Below are 20159 nucleotides of genomic sequence, written 5' to 3'. Positions count from 1 at the left end.
ATATTTTGAGGTGTACTTTATACTTGGGCTGGAAGGGCAGGGTGAGAGAGGATGAGAAGACTAGGAATCAATATTTGTAACATGTATACTCAGGGATTCTGTTGCTCAGCCAGTATAAAATCCTCTGCCATTGATAAAGACCAAATCCTAGAAGTGTCACAGAATTACTGAACTCCAGTAGTTACCCTTATCTATATACTTCTTTTAACCTCTGCTTTAAGCAGGATTTTGTTAACATAATTAGTGGCTGATGATAAATTAAACATTTTGAATTTATATTGCTCTTCCCTTTAAGCTAGAAGTTCGGACATAGAATCTTAAACTCTTAGAGAGTAGAAATGGGGATTAGACTAAAGGAAATCCTGCAGGATTTTTGTCAATTATATTTGAATCTCAACATTGTGTTAGCAGATGGAGGGACTCCTAAATTAAGAAGCGCACCAAAGTGTGGGTTCTTGCCACGGGCTGTGAAAGAATTAACACAGCAAAGAAGAGGCAGAGGGATGAAGTGAACAGCTGCTTTATTGCTCAGAAGGGGAAATGGAAGGAAAGTGCTCAAGCAGGGAAGAGGCACTTGAGCTGAGAGCTGTCAGCCAAGATGGGCCATAGGGACAGCTCAGCCCAGGCTGGGCCACATAGACTTTTATGGGAGGCTTCTGCCATCATGTCTTCTTCTGGGTATGATGAGCCAATCAGTCCTTGTTCCAGTTTTTCAGTCTTTTCTGGCTGTTGTTATGGCAACTGTCAACTGTCATGGTGCTGGTGGGTGTGTCACTTAGCACGCTAATACAATATAAATCCTCCACCATCTTGGTCTGGGTGGGTCCTAACCCATTCTTGTTTCTTCTCTGCAGCTGCCTCCTAACACTTGGATAAGAATAATCATTTTTTTTTTTTTTATTTGAGGGAGAAGCAGGGGTATGATCCTGGGGGTAAGAGTCTAGGTAACAAAAGGGAAAATTGCTTTTAACCAGAATGCCTGTAATCTAGTGGATCAGCATCCCCCCAAAACACCATTTCCAAAGATTCTTTTCAGCCATGAAAGTTTTAAAGGGAAATGAAGAATAATCTCAGTTAATCGTGAGATAGGTGGTCAGAGTTGTTGCCATCATCTAATGCCTTCAAGTTTGTCCTAATCAGCTGCTGGGGCCTGTTCTTCTCTGACTCAGGGAGGCCTGGGAGACTTCAGCTTTTCTATAAACAAGAGGCAGGGGTGGGGGGTGTCCCACAGCGTCCTGCTCCCTTTCAATTGTTTATTGGTGTAAATCATTAGAGGAGGCATTTATCAAATACCACATTTTGTTTAGGTCTAAATATTAATTTTCATCAATATATTTTTATTAAAAACCTAAATAATACATGTAGATAAAAATAAGTATAAATAAACATAAGTAAATAGTAAATGTATAATACTAAATAGTAGATGTGTAACACTATTATAATACTTAAATTTATAAATAATATGAAGTGTACAAATTAAACAAAGTGTATAATGCTATTTAATACTGGGCTCTGCAAATATTCCCATTCACCACTCAGCTGTTGTTTTAACAGCTTCTCAACCTCTCCACATTTAGCAACCAAAAATTCCCCCAAATTACTAGGTATTTATCATCTCCTATGAGCTTTTACCCAGTAAGGATAGCTTTAGTAAACTTGAATTCAGATAACTATAGAAAAAGATTGTTCCTCTAAACGTGCTATCTATTTAGGAAGGTTATATGACAAAAGGGAACAACATTTTGATGAATGCTTTTTAAAAACAATTTACCCATTCATTCTTTCTTAAAGGATTTCTAAGTATATAGTTACTTTGAGGGGCATTTTACAGTTTAAAACACTTTTTATATTGTACTTTTCTTATAAAGTGGTACTTTTGGATAATGCCATCCTGGCATGACTGATTATTTTAAGGAGAAATGTGAAGGCCATTCCAATCCATTTTCACTCTACTTTGTTATTTATACAGTGATTCTAATATTATTATTATTAATTAGAATAACCTTAATCTAATATTAAAATACTGAAAATAATGTTATATTCCTTAAGTAATTTAAAAATGGTTCCTGGTGTTAAGGTAAGCTAATGTACTGTGTTCTTTACTGAGAAGTGGAGACTCCAGCACTACTCTTCCACTAATTTGTGTGTCCTTGGGGTAATCCTACAATAAATTTGAGCTGCATTTTATTTCTCTTTAAAATAAGAATAATTATGCCTTCTCTTTGCCTTATAAGCATGTTGCAAGAATTAATTACACCTTTAAAATATATAGAGCGCTTTACTACCTTGCAAGTAAATATAACAAATATCAAATGTATTATTACTATAATATTAGCCCGAGATTTTCTTTCTTTATGGTTTGCTGAAAGGCACCATGGTGTTATAGTTTGCATTCTTAATAAAATCTCCTTTATAAATTTTAAGATCTTTTTAAACCATATTTTCTTACTTCATATTTCTAAGGAATATGTTTATAAAAGAAAATTATAATTTGGAGTTAGCTACAACTACTACTCTTGCTAAACAACATAGATTCTTAGATTTGGAGGATAGCTAAAACATTGGCCTAACTTCCCACTCATAGCAAGTATCCTCTCTATAACCTGCCTGATAAACTGACTTTTAACCCCAATTTGACCTTTTTCCAGGGACCATTTCCCAGAGCAATGCATTGCATCTAAAAATTCTGGGAAAAAGAACATGCAGTGGAGATCAACAAAGCCAAAAGCCAATTATTTTAAAAGTCTTATAAAATTGTTACACTTCTGGCAAGACTAACAATAATAAAAGAGAAGACATAAGTAAATGCATTTGGAATGAAAAAATGTGACAATTACAGCTTTTTTCAAGACTAAACAAATAGAATATTATCAACTTTATGTTGATAATTTTGAAAATTTATGAAATGATTATATTATACATTTATATGAAAAAGATAAATTTAGACAAGGAGAAAAGGAGAAGCCTAAGTAAGAGCTTTGGTGCACATGCCATCACTAGGTAAGGCAATTCAAGAGCCCTGCATCAGTTTCCAGAAAGCTCCCCATGCGACATTCCTGTCTACTGCTCTGTAACTGAGGCTGGTTAATATACCAGCATGCCAGTGCTAAAGTCTTGGATTTGTTGTAAGTTACACACAAAAATGAATAAAGGTAGCTTGTGATGAAAAAAAAATACATTATAAAATAAGCGATAACAATCTAAACCATCAAGTTTATATTAGAATAGAGCTAGAAGATGATACTAAATCATTCTCATTCTTAGTTTTTCATAGCTAAGATTTTACTACCCTTAAAAATTAATCATTAACTTGAAGTATTCAGAAAATATGCCTACAGGAATAGCTGCTATTCAGCTCTGGTTCACATTGATGACCCATTGAGTTATTCATGTCTTAGCAAAAATACAAGAAGAAACTCTGATTTTTAAATGTGAACACTTTTCAAATTCTAAGAGGATGAAGTAATTCAGAGCTTAGTAACTGGAGTCGACAGAATCAAAGGTTTCCAATTAAATGATTCAATTGTTTCCAGTTTCTTATAAAATTATGGGTATGACATACGGTCATTTTGCTTTTCTAAAATATTCTACTATAGAACATAATTCTTTGTAAGAGTTATGTGTAAACCCCTTAACTATTCATATTCTATTTCTTCATTAGTGTATAGTTAGCTATATACCCTTTGAAAAGAATTATGACACCTCTGTGGGTAGGGCTGCCAGATAAAATACAGGACACTGAGTTAAATTTGAATTTCAAAGGCAAAACAAATAATTATTTAGTATAATTAAATATTGCATAGGATATACTTATCCCCCAAATTATTTATTGTTTATCTGAAATTCAAATTTAACTGGGCATCCTGTATTTGTAGTTACTGAATCTGGCAACCTATTTATGTTTTCTAATAAATGTAATGGATGCTTTGAGTGAATAATCTCTAGTCTTTCTCAGATTTAACACTGTATGATCCCTATTTATTATGGTTAGACTTTAAAAAAATATTTATTCTTAATTCAAATCTTGCAACATAGAATATGATACTAATTTATCACCATCTGCTTGATGAACAAACTAAAAATTACAAAATTATTTTCCAAAACTTCCTTCATATATGGGATTTGAACTCTCACTAATAAAACTATTATAATTATAAAATTACTAGCTTCACTGAACTGACTTGACTTTCAAGTTTAAACAGAAGGATTGTATTCCAAAACTACCATTTACTGTGTTCCACCAACTTACTCTTAAATTCGTCAACTTCCTCTAACGTTGGGGTAAAAAAAAAAAGGTGAGATCTTTCAGAAAGAATTGGAAGGAAGCTCTTGGGTGTTGAAATAGCAGTGTTAGCAATAGCTCAGCCTGTTCGATAGCATTGACAGACTGCAAAATTTATAACATGCATAAGAATCATGCCTGGAGTTATGAGACAACACTTAATCCAAATCAAAATATATAGAGAGAAAGGTAGCCTTACATTTGCCATGTGTAAAACTCTATTTGAGTAACACTCCAAATAAAAGGTCACTGATTATCGTAAGTAGTTCCTATGCAGTCAGGGAATTAAGAGGTTACAACTGATAGGGTTGTATATCATTTTCATTAGCAGCCTCAGAAAGAACATCTTAATCCCATTTTCATATTTTTATTCCAAAAATAACTCTATGTTTACTTAGAACATTCCCAGATCTCTGTATGAGAATATTTGTTCCTTTCTGACCAAAATCATTCACTTTATTTATTACAACAGGAAATAGTAAAGATCTAGGAAATATGTATTATTATCCCTGAAATTTATACAGAAACTCATGTAAATATGTAATCATATAAAAACATACCTAATAAGGAAAATCACTTTATTCAAGTAATCTTATCTTCTATCTACTTGTCTTCTGATGTCTGATAAATACTGTAAACTCAGGAGAAAATAGTTCAGTCAACAGTTCAGTCAACAGTGATCTACAGAGGTCCTTCTTGTATCTTTTTAAATTGCAGACTTAGACTGGTATGGCCAGAGCTGCTTCTCTGTATAGGCTAGACTTTCCACTAAGTCTTAATGAAATGGGTATTATTTTTCCCATTTACTAAATAAGCTTTAAAAAAAAAGCCTCAAAGTTGACACACTCACATACATAAACCAGTTTATAACTCCATCTTTTTCTGCTTTCCTATCATATCTTTCCACTTCTCCTATAGTTACTAGAGAGAATTAGCTAAAATAGCCAATAATTAATGTTAAAAAAAAACCCCACCATACCTGACGTGTGTTAGACATGGTAATTTCTATACACAAGATGGACTTGTGGTAGTACGTGCTTTCCATCCAACTATCAGTATCCTAAATATACATTTTGTAATTTATTTTCCTTGTCTGGCTGCCTTTCATGTTCCCAGAGAGATCTTTTCTCCTTGTAAGTAGAGGAAAATATGCAGTGTAATTAATTTAGCTGAAAAATTTTCACAGGATGGATCTTGCTAAGAATACAGAAGGATCTAATTCAACTTACACTTGTTCTGTACAGTTTTCAGAGTGTCTTGCATGGTTCTGTCATCCCACGGTAGAGCATGGATTATTAATAACAAAATTCTACATTTTATAAGTGCCTTAGATCTTTGTTTGGTCAAGGGTAGGTAGCTCACTCCAGGATGCACCTGAATTTCTGATCATTGAACTTTTTGTGTTTTGCCTCCCGGACCTTCATATTCCTTGGATGAAACTGGAAACATCCACAATCTCCACGTCTCCCCAGGCCAAAGTGGGTTCTTTGGGACAAGACAGGTTTAGGTAGCCAGTATCTTTAACACTGACCTAGAGTTCAAGGATGGGAAAAGATGTTCAGCATGTTCTTTATGCAATAACATTAATTTGCTGTGGAGTAACTTTAAACAATGCTATCCATGCAGCAAGGTAGCTGTAGTGTCACTAAAAAAATAAAAAAATAGACACCAGAAGAAGGAACTTTCAAACCCAGTGTTGTGGCTTTAGGCAGTCCATTTGCTTCAGTTCCTAGAATTGTAAAGTAGGGATACGAGTGTCTATCTCCACAAGCTCTTGAAGGGCTCAAACTAGACTCAGTGAATGAAAGTGTTTTGCAAGGTGTTACAATGCAAAGTCTTATTAGTAATCATCCATGTATATAAATTCAATAGTTTTTGACACAGTGAGATTGATTACTCAACACAGAGACAAAAAGAACTCAGAGATCATAGAATATTTATAGACTCATTATAGAGATAAAGGAAATGGAAGATTCCCTAGCTGAGTCACTTGATCAAGATCATCATAAGTACAAGAAGCCAGAACTCTCAGTTTGGAGCAGAAAGACAACTGCTTCATAGACCGAGCCTTAACAAAGACACAGAGGGCTCCCATTTGTAACATTCTTTAAGAAAAGGGTCTCCATTACCCTCACTGGACACTTACTCTGTTTTCACTGGTGGTTTTTCTTTGCCAGGAATAGTAACTCCCCTCATGTCGCCCAGACAATAAGCAGCCAAGCCAGGGATGTGAACTCAAATCTATCTGGCTCCAGATCCTGAGCTCTTAACTGCTGTGGAACTTAGTTAACCACACACATACTCAGCCTCCTATGAGAAAAGACGGAGGAAGGGGTGGCGAGCCCTGCCAGAAGGAAATATGCTGAGACTTGTTAGCTTTTATGCCTGGAAAGCCAGAGTCGGTGGCTGCCTGGCTCAAAATTGTACATTTTGACATACATGGAAACTGACAAGCAATTAAGAGTTTACCAAGCTCTTTAAGACTTACAAAGGGAGAAATGTAGCTCCTAATTATAGTTACAACTCAATAGGCAATATTAAAATGCTAACCACCAAGATTTTGTTAGGTTTATTATATCAAATAAATATAACTCGAATTAATTTTTCATCCTTAGCCTTTTTTTCAAGCAAGGAAATATACATATTTGAATGATGTTTAAACTTTAAATCACAAGGGTATTTTTTTTAACAACGCTGATACTTCAGTGACATAAAAGGGCTTATTCTCTTCCAGCGAGTAAGAAATTTACTGCCAAACAGGAACAGATTATATAATCCAGAAACAGAAATTCACTTTGGCAAAAGGACACCTTAAAGAGAGAAGGAGAATTTTAGACAACTTAATGCTGACATATCAGAATCTGTAGCTTAGACTGTGGATGGGTACTGAAAACTAAGCCCTCCTGCAAGTCCACTGTACTGAATATTTACACGCCTGCGTGCCTGTGCACGTTTCTGTAGGCTTCACCTCTGTCCTGGAATGTGGGCATGGGAATAGGAGAGCCTTTGCCTAGAAATGGGTATGATAATATAGAACTACAGTGCCATTTATAAGAGACATAGCATACTAAACTAGGTATTTTTTCTTTTGATATATAGGACTGAAAATACATTTATCTTTTTGAAGAGAGGTAGAGGATTCTACACTGATTACTGACCAATTTCCTTTAATTTTCACTTGGTTGAGGGCCACAAAAATATTATTGATGATCCCAGTGGCCTGTGAGCCCCTCCAGGGCAGTGGCAATATCTTTGCCATCTTTGTTCCCCAGGGACAATGCTTATATTGCAGACATTCAATAAATAGTCCCTTTATTGAAATAAAATTTAATTTATGAATATGCAATCTACTTGGAAAGTCTGTTTTAAGAAAATGTTCGGTGATTGTCTAAGTTTCAAAATATAAAGTCTGATGAATTAAAAGCACATTAAAATTAACCAGAAAGCACATGTATTTCTGTACCTTTAATCTCTAGAATGCTTGGTTATAAGTGAGCTTCCAAAAGATAAAAGGTATAACATGATAATATAATTATATTCTAAACATAGGGCCATGGAAAGTGTAATTTACATTTTTACTTGATAGACAGTATTGTTCTTATTTTCTTTAAACTTGATATAAGTAAATATTAATTTTTTTAGAGAAAAAAGGGTTTTACTTGTATTTTAGGAATATAATAGCCAAATACAACTTCTCTTTCTTCTACTTAACAGTATAAAAAGTGTAATATCTTCCACACTGACCCTTCAAAAACATACATGTGGTATGCAATAAAGAGGAGGCATACATTATAGTAAATACTTGATAACCTGAAGATTTGTATCAACACTTCATTCAAGTATGTCATGTATTTCACATATAAATGTCATGAGCATTCTTTACATATAAAAATAACTATGATTACCATGATTATTAAAAGCTATATAAACAATAGGGCTTTTAGGTATTGTATTTCCCTTAAAATAAATTTAATTAGCAATTGCTCTTAAAAAAAATTGCTCTTGAACTAATTTCAATGGACAAAGTGAATTCTGTAAGTTCTTATAATCACATACACTAGACATTATACTAAACATGAAATCATTTAAAAAATTAATTTTTTAAAAATTTTCCTGTGTATATTTCTGTCTTCAATGTAAAAAGGAAAAAAGTTTTCCAATAAAAAAAATTAAGAAAGTTTTTCATAAAATGGTGCTTTCTGTATTAAAGAAATTATATTATTGCAAAAAATTATATCTAGTGAATTTATTTATTTTCACCTATGAAACAATTGTTGGACAGTTTTAAAGTAAAGGATATTAAAATAAAATTATATGAAAATGAATATATGTATTTTCATGTATTACTGAAGCATTATGCTGTACACCAGAAATTGACACAACATTGTAAACTGATTATACCTCAATAAAAAAAAATATATATATATACAATAAATAAGTAAATAAAATTATAAATAAGAATGAGAGAAGAGGGAAAAGCAGATAGGCCAACGACAGAGAGAGGCGGTAGTGACCAAATAAAAACCCTGGCCCAGGATTCCTGGTAGCTAAGAAAAAGTAAGATTTTTGGTACTTTGAGATAAAGCTTTCTCATAGAACATATAAAACTTTCTCATGGAGCATTTATATAGGGAACATTGAATGTTAGCAACACTTGCAAAATTTTAACCTATTTTTTGGACTCTGTAAATTATAAAATGCTAAATGAAGATGAAATGATAATAAACTATTATGGATATATTCCAGACCTGGGAATAAAGCCGCAACCCCAGTTTTTAGCTCCCTGTTGTCATAAATAAACTTATGCATAAATACCTTAATGATACACATGCTTGCCTGAGATTTAGTAGCTTCTAGAAATACGAAGTCTGAATGAAGAAGTCCATTAAAATTGAATCCTACCTTGCAACTTCTCTGATCTTGCTATGGAAAGCCACACACACACACACACACACACACACACACACACACAATCTAGGAAGATATAAAATAATCACTTCCTTTATGTTGTAATATGTAGAAATGAAATGCATAGGAGGACATTCACCACCTCAGAAGTGTGATCTTTTTTTTCCACTTCAAATAATAAATCTTTTCAGTGGCACTTTTACTTGAAGAAAAGCATACTTGAACATTAAAAAGGTTTTCATCGTTCCAAAGTTTACAAAATATTTAGACATACCCCAATTTCATTTTCTAACAAGTTTTGCATTGCCCACTTGAACCTGTGGATGTCTGCTTTTTCTATAAATACATATGTATTTGCTAAGTATATAAACCGGTTTATTTTTTAATATTCTCCAGCAGAAATCTGAAACCTAGATTATCATCCAGACACATATATAGCTAAATAGACCTTTTCTCTACCTGGTGATTTTGAAATTAAATCCATAAGGTAACCATGTGGACAATAAATCTTCTCTCCCTAGCAGGATAAACTCAACTTTTATCTGTTCCATTTAAAATGGTCTACCAGCTGCTTTCAATTGTTCTCTGACATGAGGTCCCACTTGCCTCTTACAAGTCTTCTGAGGAGGGGAGTTTTTAAAAGATTCCCTCACTCTTTAATTCATTCCACAAATATGGGCAGAGAGCTTCCTGTGTTCTGGGCTATCCTTTTAGGACACAAAGGATGAGAGTGGCCCCTTAAGCCGTCCAACTCTGTTACTGTGTAAATGAATAACTAAAACAAAGTGTCATGGGGCCTGGCCCCACCTGGCAGAATCTAAAGCAGGCTAAGAAAGGGAAGGACTGATTCTCTATGTACAGTCCAGAAAATCTTCCAGAGGAGATAACACCTAAGCACATGCATTAAAAATGACTGGATGGAGTGGGGGAGGGGAGATTTCCAAACAGAGAATTTGAGCAGAATGTTGGAAACTTGGGCAATTTTGCAACAGTTCAGCACAATGAGTGGGAAGGATGTGTGTGTGTTTGGGGGTGGGGTAGTTTCCCACTATTATGTACAAAGATTTATAACAACGTCCATTGCTATTTTGCTAATGAACTATGTAAGCAGCAGATTACAGGGGAGACAGTTTAGTGCCCGCCATATGAGAACACCAAGCCTAGCCTATTAGGGATTCTGAAAGTTGTCAAACATAATTATATCTAGGGTAGGCTAAGGAATGCCAGACAACACACCACTCTATATTTTAGTAGCTTAACCCAAGTTTATTTCTTGCTTTATACAGATTCTGCTGTAGGTTCTGCGGCTCTCCAGGGCAGCTGTGCTCAGGGTAATAGTACAATTGTACAGGATCCCTCAGTCCTGAACCACCTTCATCTTAGTATAAACTTCCATGATTGCAGCAGCAGGAGAGGAGAGTATAGACTGTCAAGCACTGGCCCTTAAGTGATTCTACCAGGTAATGAAAGATTTTATACCTGCTCACATTTACTTACCAAAGCAAGTTACGTCACCATGCCTAATTTCAGTGGGGTGAAGAGTATAATCCTCCCCTATGCCTAAAACTCAAAGGAGAGCAGGAGAGATTGGTGAGCACTCAAAAATGCCTTCAGCAGTTATGAAATGTTATGGTAATGTTTTATGTTTCAGATTAGACTAATGGAGTCAATAAAATTACTAGCATGTCATAAATTAAGGTGGAAACTAACAAATGTTTAATCTTCATCTGGTGATGGAAAGTTACAGACTTTAAGTAGTTTCACTATTACTCAATGTTTACATTATTGTCTGTGTGAGCAACTGTAAAAACTAGTCATTTAGAGGCATAACTGATTCATGAATTGTTTAACCTGTGTTTAATAAAACCCAGATGGAGATAAAGGAATTGATTAGATATTAATATTATGTAAAATATTAAAAAGCAACTTTTTCTCATGTGGTTCCAATATTTTAACCCAAATAAACCACTTTTTTCTTTTCATAGGGAGAGATACACTGAAAGGAGTATATTATGCACAAGAAGGAATAAATAATAATGACTGTCCATAAGAGACAAATGGTATATTACTAGGTACTTCCTACATTAGTTTCAGCAATCTTTTTGGTTGCTACAAGGAGTAGTTAGTCAAGCACTGGTTCTAAGTATCAATTTAATTTTTACCACCTACCATGTGTTACTCTACTAAGGGTGAATTGGCTAACACAGATGTGTTACTTGATACTAATACCACAGTAGAGGCCTGCTTTAGGATGCTCCTTCACCTAACCTCTCTACTACAGTTTATTGAAATATTTTTAAACTGTAAAGTTAATTTCTTAATTAATTTCACATTACTTTTCTGAATGCAAGCTTTGGGCCCATCAAAAATGGCTTGCACCTGACAAGACTTGGCACTTACAATAACATACAAGATATGCAAATATACCAGTTTGTCAGGTGTAAAGAACACCTAAAGACCAGGCACGTGGGAACTAAAACGTACAAACAAGTACACGGTTGTGTTTGTGATTCCTTTCTTCCTGTAAAACTTGAGGTGAATAAAATCTATCATTCGATTCTTAGTTTATAGACTGTCATCAGACATAATATTGTTCAGTCCTCATGTCACAGCTATTATAGGCTTAAAATATATATATATGCCTTTAAAAACGGGGCAAGCTTAAACCTGCCCCTGATTACAGTGTCAAAGGTATGCTTTTAACAGAACAGCCACCTTAGAGGTCAGGTTTGAAAAATAAAAACACACCACCACCCCGGACGAGGAAGGTCAGCCCGCAGGGAGGGCAAGCTGTAGGCCCCGTTCTGCGAGTTTCTGCAGGCACTTCCGCGGCCGCCAGGGTCCTCCCCTCAGCTGCTCGCAGGGCAGGTGCCCTCCCTTCCTCCCCACCTGTGCGGCCGGGGAGCGTCGGGCTTCCCGAAGCGACGCCCTAGCGGTGGGAATGGGAACACTCCGCGTGGGAGCCTCCTTTCCGTTCGGCTTCCCTCGCTGGACCCCAAAGCCCCCAAGCCCTGGGGGAAGGAAATTACCACTCGGTTCTCGCCCACTCCCGCCCCGTTTCTCTCTCCGGCTCGCTGCCTGTCTCGCTCCGATGCCACCGAGCCCGGTCGCCACTTCTGGGTGGCCGTCCGGCGGAGGCGGCTGCGAGCTCCCGGGCTCTGGACAGGGAAATGGGGCAGGGTGAGTGAGCCGACCCGGGGAGAGGCCCGGCAGCCGCCCGCGGGGCAAGGAGAGGCGCTGCCTCGGCCGGGCGGGCACCGGGCTGAGCCTCGGAGAGGCTGACGCTCTCCCCTTCCTTCCAGTCGCGGCTTGAGAGCCAAAAGCGAGCGCGCTGGCCGGGGGAGGGAGGAGTGGGAGAGGAAGCCGCGGGAGAGAACAGGGAGCCACTGTCTCCTTTTGAAAAGAAAGTAGGAGCCTTCCCAACTTTTCCTCGCGAAAAGTTTTCCCAGGGCGTTTTGCTTGTGCAAACTCGGCCGGAGGAGCCCGGGATCGCACTGCCGGCGTGGCGGAGGTGCCTGTGCGCCTCGCCCCTCGCCCCGCTCCTCCTCCTTCCAGCCAGGGAAGCTCCGCTCCCTCCCCACGAGGCGCCAAATGGCTACCCAGTAACCCCACGGGGCGGGGGCTGCAGCGCCGCCTCCCGCCGCCGCCGCCGCCGCCGCTCCGGGCAGCCGCTAGACCCGGCGGCGGCGCGCCCGCGGGTTGGGAGCCGGGCCCGCAGGTGGAAGCGCACCCGGGAGACGGGCGGGCCCGAGGCTGGGGCGGCTCGGGCGGGCTGCTGACGTGCGGCCAACCCCGCTCAGTCCTCGGGAAGGCGCGCGTCCCGCCCTGACCCGCCGGCCTCTCCCACTCCAGCAGTGACGCGCCGCCTCAGAGCCGGAGCCCGCGCAGCGCCCCGCAGGGCGATGGACGGCAGAGCCCCGCGCGCTCAGGACTCCCCGCCGGCTCCCCAGCCGGCGGCCCCCGCAGGGTAAGCCTCCCGCTCCGCGCCGCCGATCACCGGGGACGGGGAGGGCGAGGGCAGCCGGGCCTCCAGCCGGTCACCTGGCTGGCAGTTCGCCGCCCCGCCGGTGGCCTGATTCTCCCTCCGCGGGACACGCGACCGACGAGGCTGCTTCCTCCCGGCCTCCTCCGAGGCTGCCCGGGGTCGGGGCTCGGGTCATTTTCGATTGCTTTCCTACCCGGGCTGCTGTGAGTTGCCTAAGGGCAGCTGAATGCCAGGAATTGAGCGAGGAGTCCGAGAGCAAAAATGGTAACAAAGAGCTCCTTGTTGGGGCTCTGGGAGAGCAGAGGAGGATACCTGTAAGTGAGCTCCTGGGAAGGGGGAGAAAAGTTTCCTTGGCCGAGGGCTGAGGCCCAGCAGGTGAGCAGTGTCAGGGTGACTGCTGGGAAGGGGCTTTCTGCGAGCGGGTGGAGGGCAACAGGAAGGTGTGCCAGCTGTCAGCCCGCATGACAGTTCCGGGACCGGGCCGGGTGCGCGCCTCTGACTGGGGGTGTGTGTGCTTGTGGCCAATTGCTGGTGCCAAAGCCCAGCGCAGAGTCAGACTACAAGCAATAGTTTTCATCGTATCCTCACGTGTTTAGAGGAGATTGGAGGGGAAGGGGCTGTCACATGGTGAGTTAATATTAAATGAAGCACTTCTTCCTGCCAGATATGCTAATAATCACTTGCTAAGCGTTTGGGTAAACAGTAATGAGAACAGGTAGTTCTGCAGGAGAAGGGGAGAACCTGAATATAACCTTGGTCTTGGTAAACAGTGAACACTTAACATGGGCGCTAGATGAGCTTCCGAAGTGGGAAACCCCTTTGAGGAGGTGTAACGTTTCTCTGCAAGTGTCCCCCCAACTCAATTTCTTTTCTGATAGTTAATCGGAACACAGAAATGCCCTAAAGAAAATATGAGTTTTTCAGAAAAGAAACGCTAAGGAAAAATCGACTTTGTAACTAATCAATGAGAGTTATACAGTTTTCCTGATTTAAGAGTAGAGAAGTCATTTTTCCCTGGAACATGACACGTGTTTCCTTAGAAGCAAGTCACAGCATGTTTATTCATCAGAGACCATGCGAATATTGGCAGTTGTCTAGAGGAAACATGGAAAAGTCTCAAAGCAACATGACTAATGTAAAAGATATTTATAATAATGCTTACGTAGAGGAAACATGTAGTGTATGAATTAATTCTTTCATTTTGTTCCAATTAGTTATCTTCTCCCCTCTGCAAATAGCTGTGTTTCTGTTGACTTTTGTTCCTATTCTTCCCTCAGTTTTTTCATTTTTTAGATATTATATATTCTTTCATATATTGTCACATTAGGATTATGAGGAAAGACATATATTGGCAGAAACATATTAATCATAAAAGCAAGGACCTGCAAATGGAACCCAGATGTATTCAGGTACCCCAAAATAAGATAGTATTAAATTGGTGGATTTGAAGATGGATTAGGTTAAGGTACTGTTAAAAAAAAAAAAAAGGACCCAGCATACACACATACACAAAATACACTAATACACTTACAGGTTGTTCAGAAATTAAATAATACTTTTGAGTGAAATAGTCAAGTGAGATCAGATGGTTCTGAGATAAAGGAAACGGAAAGAGCTTTCTAGTGATGATCATGACTGTAGTAAGATATGTCAGATTTTGCTTTTGAGAATTTAAAGGTTAAACTGATAAATTCTTTGCTTCAAAAGAATGTACAAAACTGCTTTATCTAATTTCTCAAATATGAAGGAAATACTTTTTAGGAATTTTGCCTTGCCCTTTCAAAATTTAAGGAAGGACATCTGGAAAAATGCTTCAACATCTTATCTAAAATACCACCTCCTTAATGTATCATTTTACTTTGCATTATTCTATCCGGAGAAGTTAACAATATCGGAAAGGTATAAACGTAAAAAAGAGTTTCCTCTCTACTTTTTCTTTTACTTGTCTGTCTTGTCTCTTGGCATATTCCAGGTGCCTATTATATAATATTTGTTGACTGTTCAGTATTCAGTGTTGTTTTTGTTCTTTTTCTCAGAACCCCAGAACATTAAAAAGGTTTTAATTGTGGGGAAAAAAATTATCCTAGATACAGGTATTTGGGAGGTGGCAGAGGAAATCCAGTCAATATGTTATAATAAATTGTTAGGTTTGGAAAGTAAATTCCGTACTATAAAACTAATTAAATCATGACTTATTACTCCAGTAGTCTATGAGGCCTAGTTTAGTCCTAATCCTTGGATATTACTGTTCTGAAGAATCCCTCTGTGTGTAATTTTCCAAGTTTTACATCGTTGTAACAGGTCACCTTGAAGGAATTTAGTTCAACTCCTTAATTTACAAATGAGAATCTGAAGCCGAGACGCAGTGATTTAACTGAAGTCCTGGAGCAAATTAGTGGCAAAACCTGAAGGAAAACCCAGGACTTTAGTTGCCCAGTTCATTGCGTTAACTGCATTTAATCTTTTCCTAACCACAATATGATAAATTTCAGAGTCAGTTGGGAACCTTATCTTTAGAACTACTAGTACTGGTTTTTCTTGCCCAAGAATACATATGTATATATTTAACCCTATGAAATTTAAATGTCAAAAGTGTAGTTGACCTTGTTTTGAGGGCCCTTAGTGTTGATTCTGAAACAAATTTTCAGAAATGGGTTAGGGTAAAAGAGCCTGTTTTTTAAAATAATTTTGCAGCACTGGCACTATGGAGTTGATTGAAGACATAGTAAAAATTAAGAAATGATTTCATTTCAGCCACTGTCTTAAGCTTTTATTTGGATGCATTATTGGTTCTAAAGTTTTACTGGTTGTATAAACTTGAGTACTTCTTGACTAACATTTATTCACTACTTAAAAGTTGAATGCCTTAGCTGAGGTTTCAACATTACTTGGGTATCTTTAAAACTAACACCCAAGCTCTCACACCCCTATCTATTCTAATTTTAATTGGCCTGGGCGGGGACAAGGGCATGGGGGGTGGTGGGGGTTAAAATGCTGCTAGGTGATTCTAATATGCAACCAGCTCTGCGAACCAAACTGTTGATTAAGTCGATTTCAACAGCTGAGGTAGAGATGAAGCTGTAAATGGAGTGGAGGTTGGTATTAATCAGTTTTCCGAAACTCAAGAGTCTAACTTTCAGCTTTATTTTAGTTTTTAAAAGATTCCATTTAGGTGCTTTACAGTATTGTTTAATTTTTTTTTTTTACTCTCTTTTGAGGAAATATATTAACTCCATTTTACAATTTTGGAACTGGGACTCAGCTTAATTAACATACGCAAGGTCATACAATGCTAAGGGATGCAAGAGTAATAGAAATTAGGTCTGATCCCAAAACCTATGCTCTTCACTAGGCCTGTCACCCAGTATGTTTGCTACCACGGACTATACTGAATGTATTATTCAAAGTGGCTTTATAGATGCATTGTCTTGATTCTTCTTAAAATCATGTTCATAGCATAATAAAAAAAGAAACCTCCTACATACTCAAATGCATAAGAAAAAGCCCAGTGCCTTGCATTTGAAAGGAGCTTAAATATTTGGTTTATGTCTTTAAAGTCGTATTTAACATTCTCACGTGTTTGGGATGATTTAATTTTACTCAGTAAATTGACAGCCTTCTTTTGTCAGATGACAGTCATATCTGTACTTATTTTTGCTCTTTGGCGGCTATTAAATTTATTATAGCATAATTCCGAAAGTGGGTTTTTGACTACCAAATAAGAAAAATGAAATTGTTTATTAAGACAATTCTAGACATTTTGTTCAAAGTCTAGTTTCCCCTGAATGTGTTAAAGGATAATTGAATAACATTGTCACTTAACCTCATTATTGAAGTGCCAGGTATATTTATATAATAATAATTGTCAAGCTTCATGTTATTGAGACAGCTGCTTTTATATAATTAATCAGTCAAAACTTGTGAGCCCTTATTTTATATAAAACATGTTTTTCTAGGCACTGAGAGATTGGCTCCTGATATTAAAAGCTTTACTAAAAAAAAAACTAACTATGAAGGGAAAAAACAAAGGAAGGGGATATTGTATAGAAGTGGTAGTTTGACATTAACTTTAAAAGTATTATAGCTATGCTTAGAACTTAAAATGTAATATCCTAGCTCACTTGTCAGCAAACTTTGGTTGAGCAAACTATGTCTAGAAGGTTGAAACGGGCCCTCCACCTGTTTATCTTTTCTCTTCTTTTCTCCCATTGTTTTTATTGTGGTATAATAGACATAAAATTTACCAGCTTAACCATTTTTAAGTGTGTAGTTCAGTGGTAGTAGGTACATTCATATTGTTGTGCAACGATCATCACCATTCATCTCCAAAACTTTTCATCTTGCATAACTGAAACTGTACCCATTAAACAGTGACTCCCTCTCCCCTGTGCTCCCTAGCAACTGCTCTTCTCCTTTCTATCTCTATGATTTTTGACTACTCTGGTTACTTTATATAAGTCACTGTCTTTTTGTGACTGGCTTATTTGACTTATCATAGTGTTCTCAGGGTTCATTCACATTGTATCACATATCAGAATTTCCTTACTTTTTGAGGCTAAATAGTGTTGCACATTTACTTAGATCCACTTATCTATCAATAGACACAGGCTGTATTTTAGTTATTATGAATAATATGGCTAGGAACATGCGTTCAAATATCTCTGAGACTCTGCTTTCAGTTTTTTTTTTTTTTTGCATTCTTTTTTATTGAAGTATAGTCAGTTTACAATGTTGTGTCAATTTCTGGTGTACAGCATAATGTTTCAGTCATACATATACATGTATTTGTTTTCCCATTCTTTTTCCTTATAGGTTACTATAATAAGATATTGAATATAGTTCCCTGTCTATACAGTAGAAACTTGTTGTTTATCTATTTTGTATATAGTAGTTGCTTTCAGTTCTTTTGAAGTAGAATTACTGGATCATATGGTAATTCTATTTTTAATTTTTTTGAGAACCCCCATACTGTTTTCCATAGCGACTGTACCATTTTACATTACTGAAAACAGTGCACAAGTCTTCCGATTTCTTCACATCTTTGCCAACACTTCCTATTTATTTATTTATTTTTGATGGCAGCCATCCTAATAAATGTGAGGTGGTATCTCATTGTAGTTTTGATTTGTATTTCCCTATGATTAGTTAGTTGAGCATTATTAATTGTGCTTATTGGCCATTTGTAAATCTTCTTTTTGAGAAATGTTTGTTAAGTCCTTTGCCTGTGTTTCAGTTGGGTTTGATTTTTTGGTTGTTGAGTTTTAGGAGTTTCTCTACATATTCTGGATATTAATCCCTTATCCTTTACTTGTTTTCATAAAGAGTATTCTTGGCACATGGCCAGTCCCACTCATTTGCATATTGTTTATGGCTGCTTTCATAATATAGTTGAGTAGTCCAGACACAGATATTATGGCCTTCAAAGCTAAAACTATTTGCCCTCTGTCCATATACAGAAAATGTTTGCTAACCCCATGGGCTAATTTATGAAATTGGTAATGAAGTAGTTATTATTTATACAAAATTTGTTTATAAGGGGTGTCCAAATATTGAACTTAAGTATAAATTGGAACAAAATGATGTTTTGTTTACATAAAGCAAGATATATCTTACAGTAAGAGATTTTGCAGAATGATGATTAGTGGTCTCTTTTTAACCCCTCCCCAAAGTAAAGACGTAGGCTTGGCCTGCTGGCAAGTATTGTAAAAGTTTAACATTTATATGATATCAGAATATACCTTAAAGAGAAATTCTGAACTTCTGTCTTGAAGACACTTTCATGAAAAATGACCGATGTATGGTTAAGGTGTTAGAAACAAATGTGCCTGAGAAAAGCTGGACTAAAGGTAGAAGGAATTCCTGTCTAGCCTTTTTCAGTTTATGCCTATTTTATGAGTTAAGCAAACTGTCTTTAAAACTTTCAGCAAGTGTTTTTGTTGTTGCTGTTAAAGATATTTCAAATCCTTAAGCTTTTAGAGCTCTATCATTAGGGTGATAGTTGTTATATAAGACCTTTTTTTTTTTTAATGACCTTGCTAAATTTTTTCCCCATCTGTTACAGTAAAAACAAACTAAAAGTATGGGAGAAAGAAGTTTCCCATGACTATTTATAAAGGGCCAAATGTCTTCAGTTTTCGTTAAGACTTCATATCTGAGGAATGAATCCCTTGGAAAAGAATCTCAAAGACTGACTAGTCTTTAGAAGAATGAAAGAGTGAGCTTCTTTTTTTCATATATTTTAAGTTCACAATGCTGTTTATAAATTTAAATACATTAAAACTATTTATTGACTTCAGACATTAAAATAAGAAAGCCGGGGAGTTGAATTGTGGAGTAGTTTGACAAAGAAAATGCTTTAGTTGGGATGGTTATCTCATATATAGAAAGATGAAAATGGTACTATTTGTAGCTTTTAACGTATTTTAAATAGTTACAAGTCTATACAGAGATCCGAATTTCCATGTTTCACAGGAAATAAAATGAAGGTGTTCGGGTTTCCAGCATGTGCGGTGCCCCACATTGGGCAATGTCCTGATTATAGCTGTGCCTTCTCATGCTGTGTGGCTCAGAGGCAGGCCTTCAGGAATTTGGTGGGAGGACTGTGCACTGCAGAACTGAGTCGTTTTCTTAACTGTCTACTCTCTAGGAAAAAAAAAAAGTGTAGTCCCATCAAGTCTTTCAGGTTTGTGGTTGTGAGATGATAAGAATGGAGGTGCTAGGTGAACAGGGAGAAGAATGATCTCTGAAATCACTCATTTTAATTTCTTTTAGTTACTCTTGTTCCCTTCCTGTTGAATGCCCTCCCTCATTGAAGTCAGAGCTTTAGAGATAATACAAATAATTATTTTTTAAAATAGACTGTGGGTTAATAGGACAGAGGTTTTCCTTTCTAATTGCCTCAGGCTTGTAGAAGATTACTTTGGATAGAATTAAAAGAGTGAAAATACCATCCATATTTGGGGGGATTTGCTTTTTAAAAATAAC

At 37.4% G+C, this 20159-nt stretch overlaps 1 protein-coding gene and 1 long non-coding RNA gene across 8 annotated transcripts in view; one reads left to right on the top strand and one right to left on the bottom strand.

Annotated features, from left to right (window-relative positions):
* Positions 1–13669, bottom strand: part of LOC116153026 (uncharacterized) — a 36918-nt gene extending 23249 nt beyond the window's left edge. For both annotated transcript variants that reach the window (XR_010380596.1, XR_010380597.1), the window contains exon 1: positions 13488–13669. This is a non-coding gene — a long non-coding RNA (uncharacterized LOC116153026). The remainder of the gene's footprint in view (positions 1–13487) is intronic.
* Positions 12118–20159, top strand: part of COBLL1 (cordon-bleu WH2 repeat protein like 1) — a 141612-nt gene continuing 133570 nt past the window's right edge. For 3 of the 6 annotated variants that reach the window (XM_064484862.1, XM_064484860.1, XM_064484859.1), the window contains exon 1: positions 12118–12370. In XM_064484862.1, coding sequence (XP_064340932.1) covers positions 12132–12370 — 239 coding nt within the window. In that variant the 5' untranslated portion in view covers positions 12118–12131. Of the gene's footprint in view, positions 12371–13042; positions 13158–16244; positions 16271–20159 lie in introns of those variants that run through there. The other 3 variants (XM_031451561.2, XM_031451566.2, XM_064484863.1) reach the window with 2 other exon arrangements.

This window comes from Camelus dromedarius, chromosome 4 (genome assembly GCF_036321535.1).
Source record: "Camelus dromedarius isolate mCamDro1 chromosome 4, mCamDro1.pat, whole genome shotgun sequence".
Taxonomy (NCBI): Eukaryota; Metazoa; Chordata; class Mammalia; order Artiodactyla; family Camelidae; genus Camelus; species Camelus dromedarius.
The sequence above is the reverse complement of the archived record's forward strand: the minus strand, read 5'-3'. Positions and strand labels throughout refer to the sequence as shown.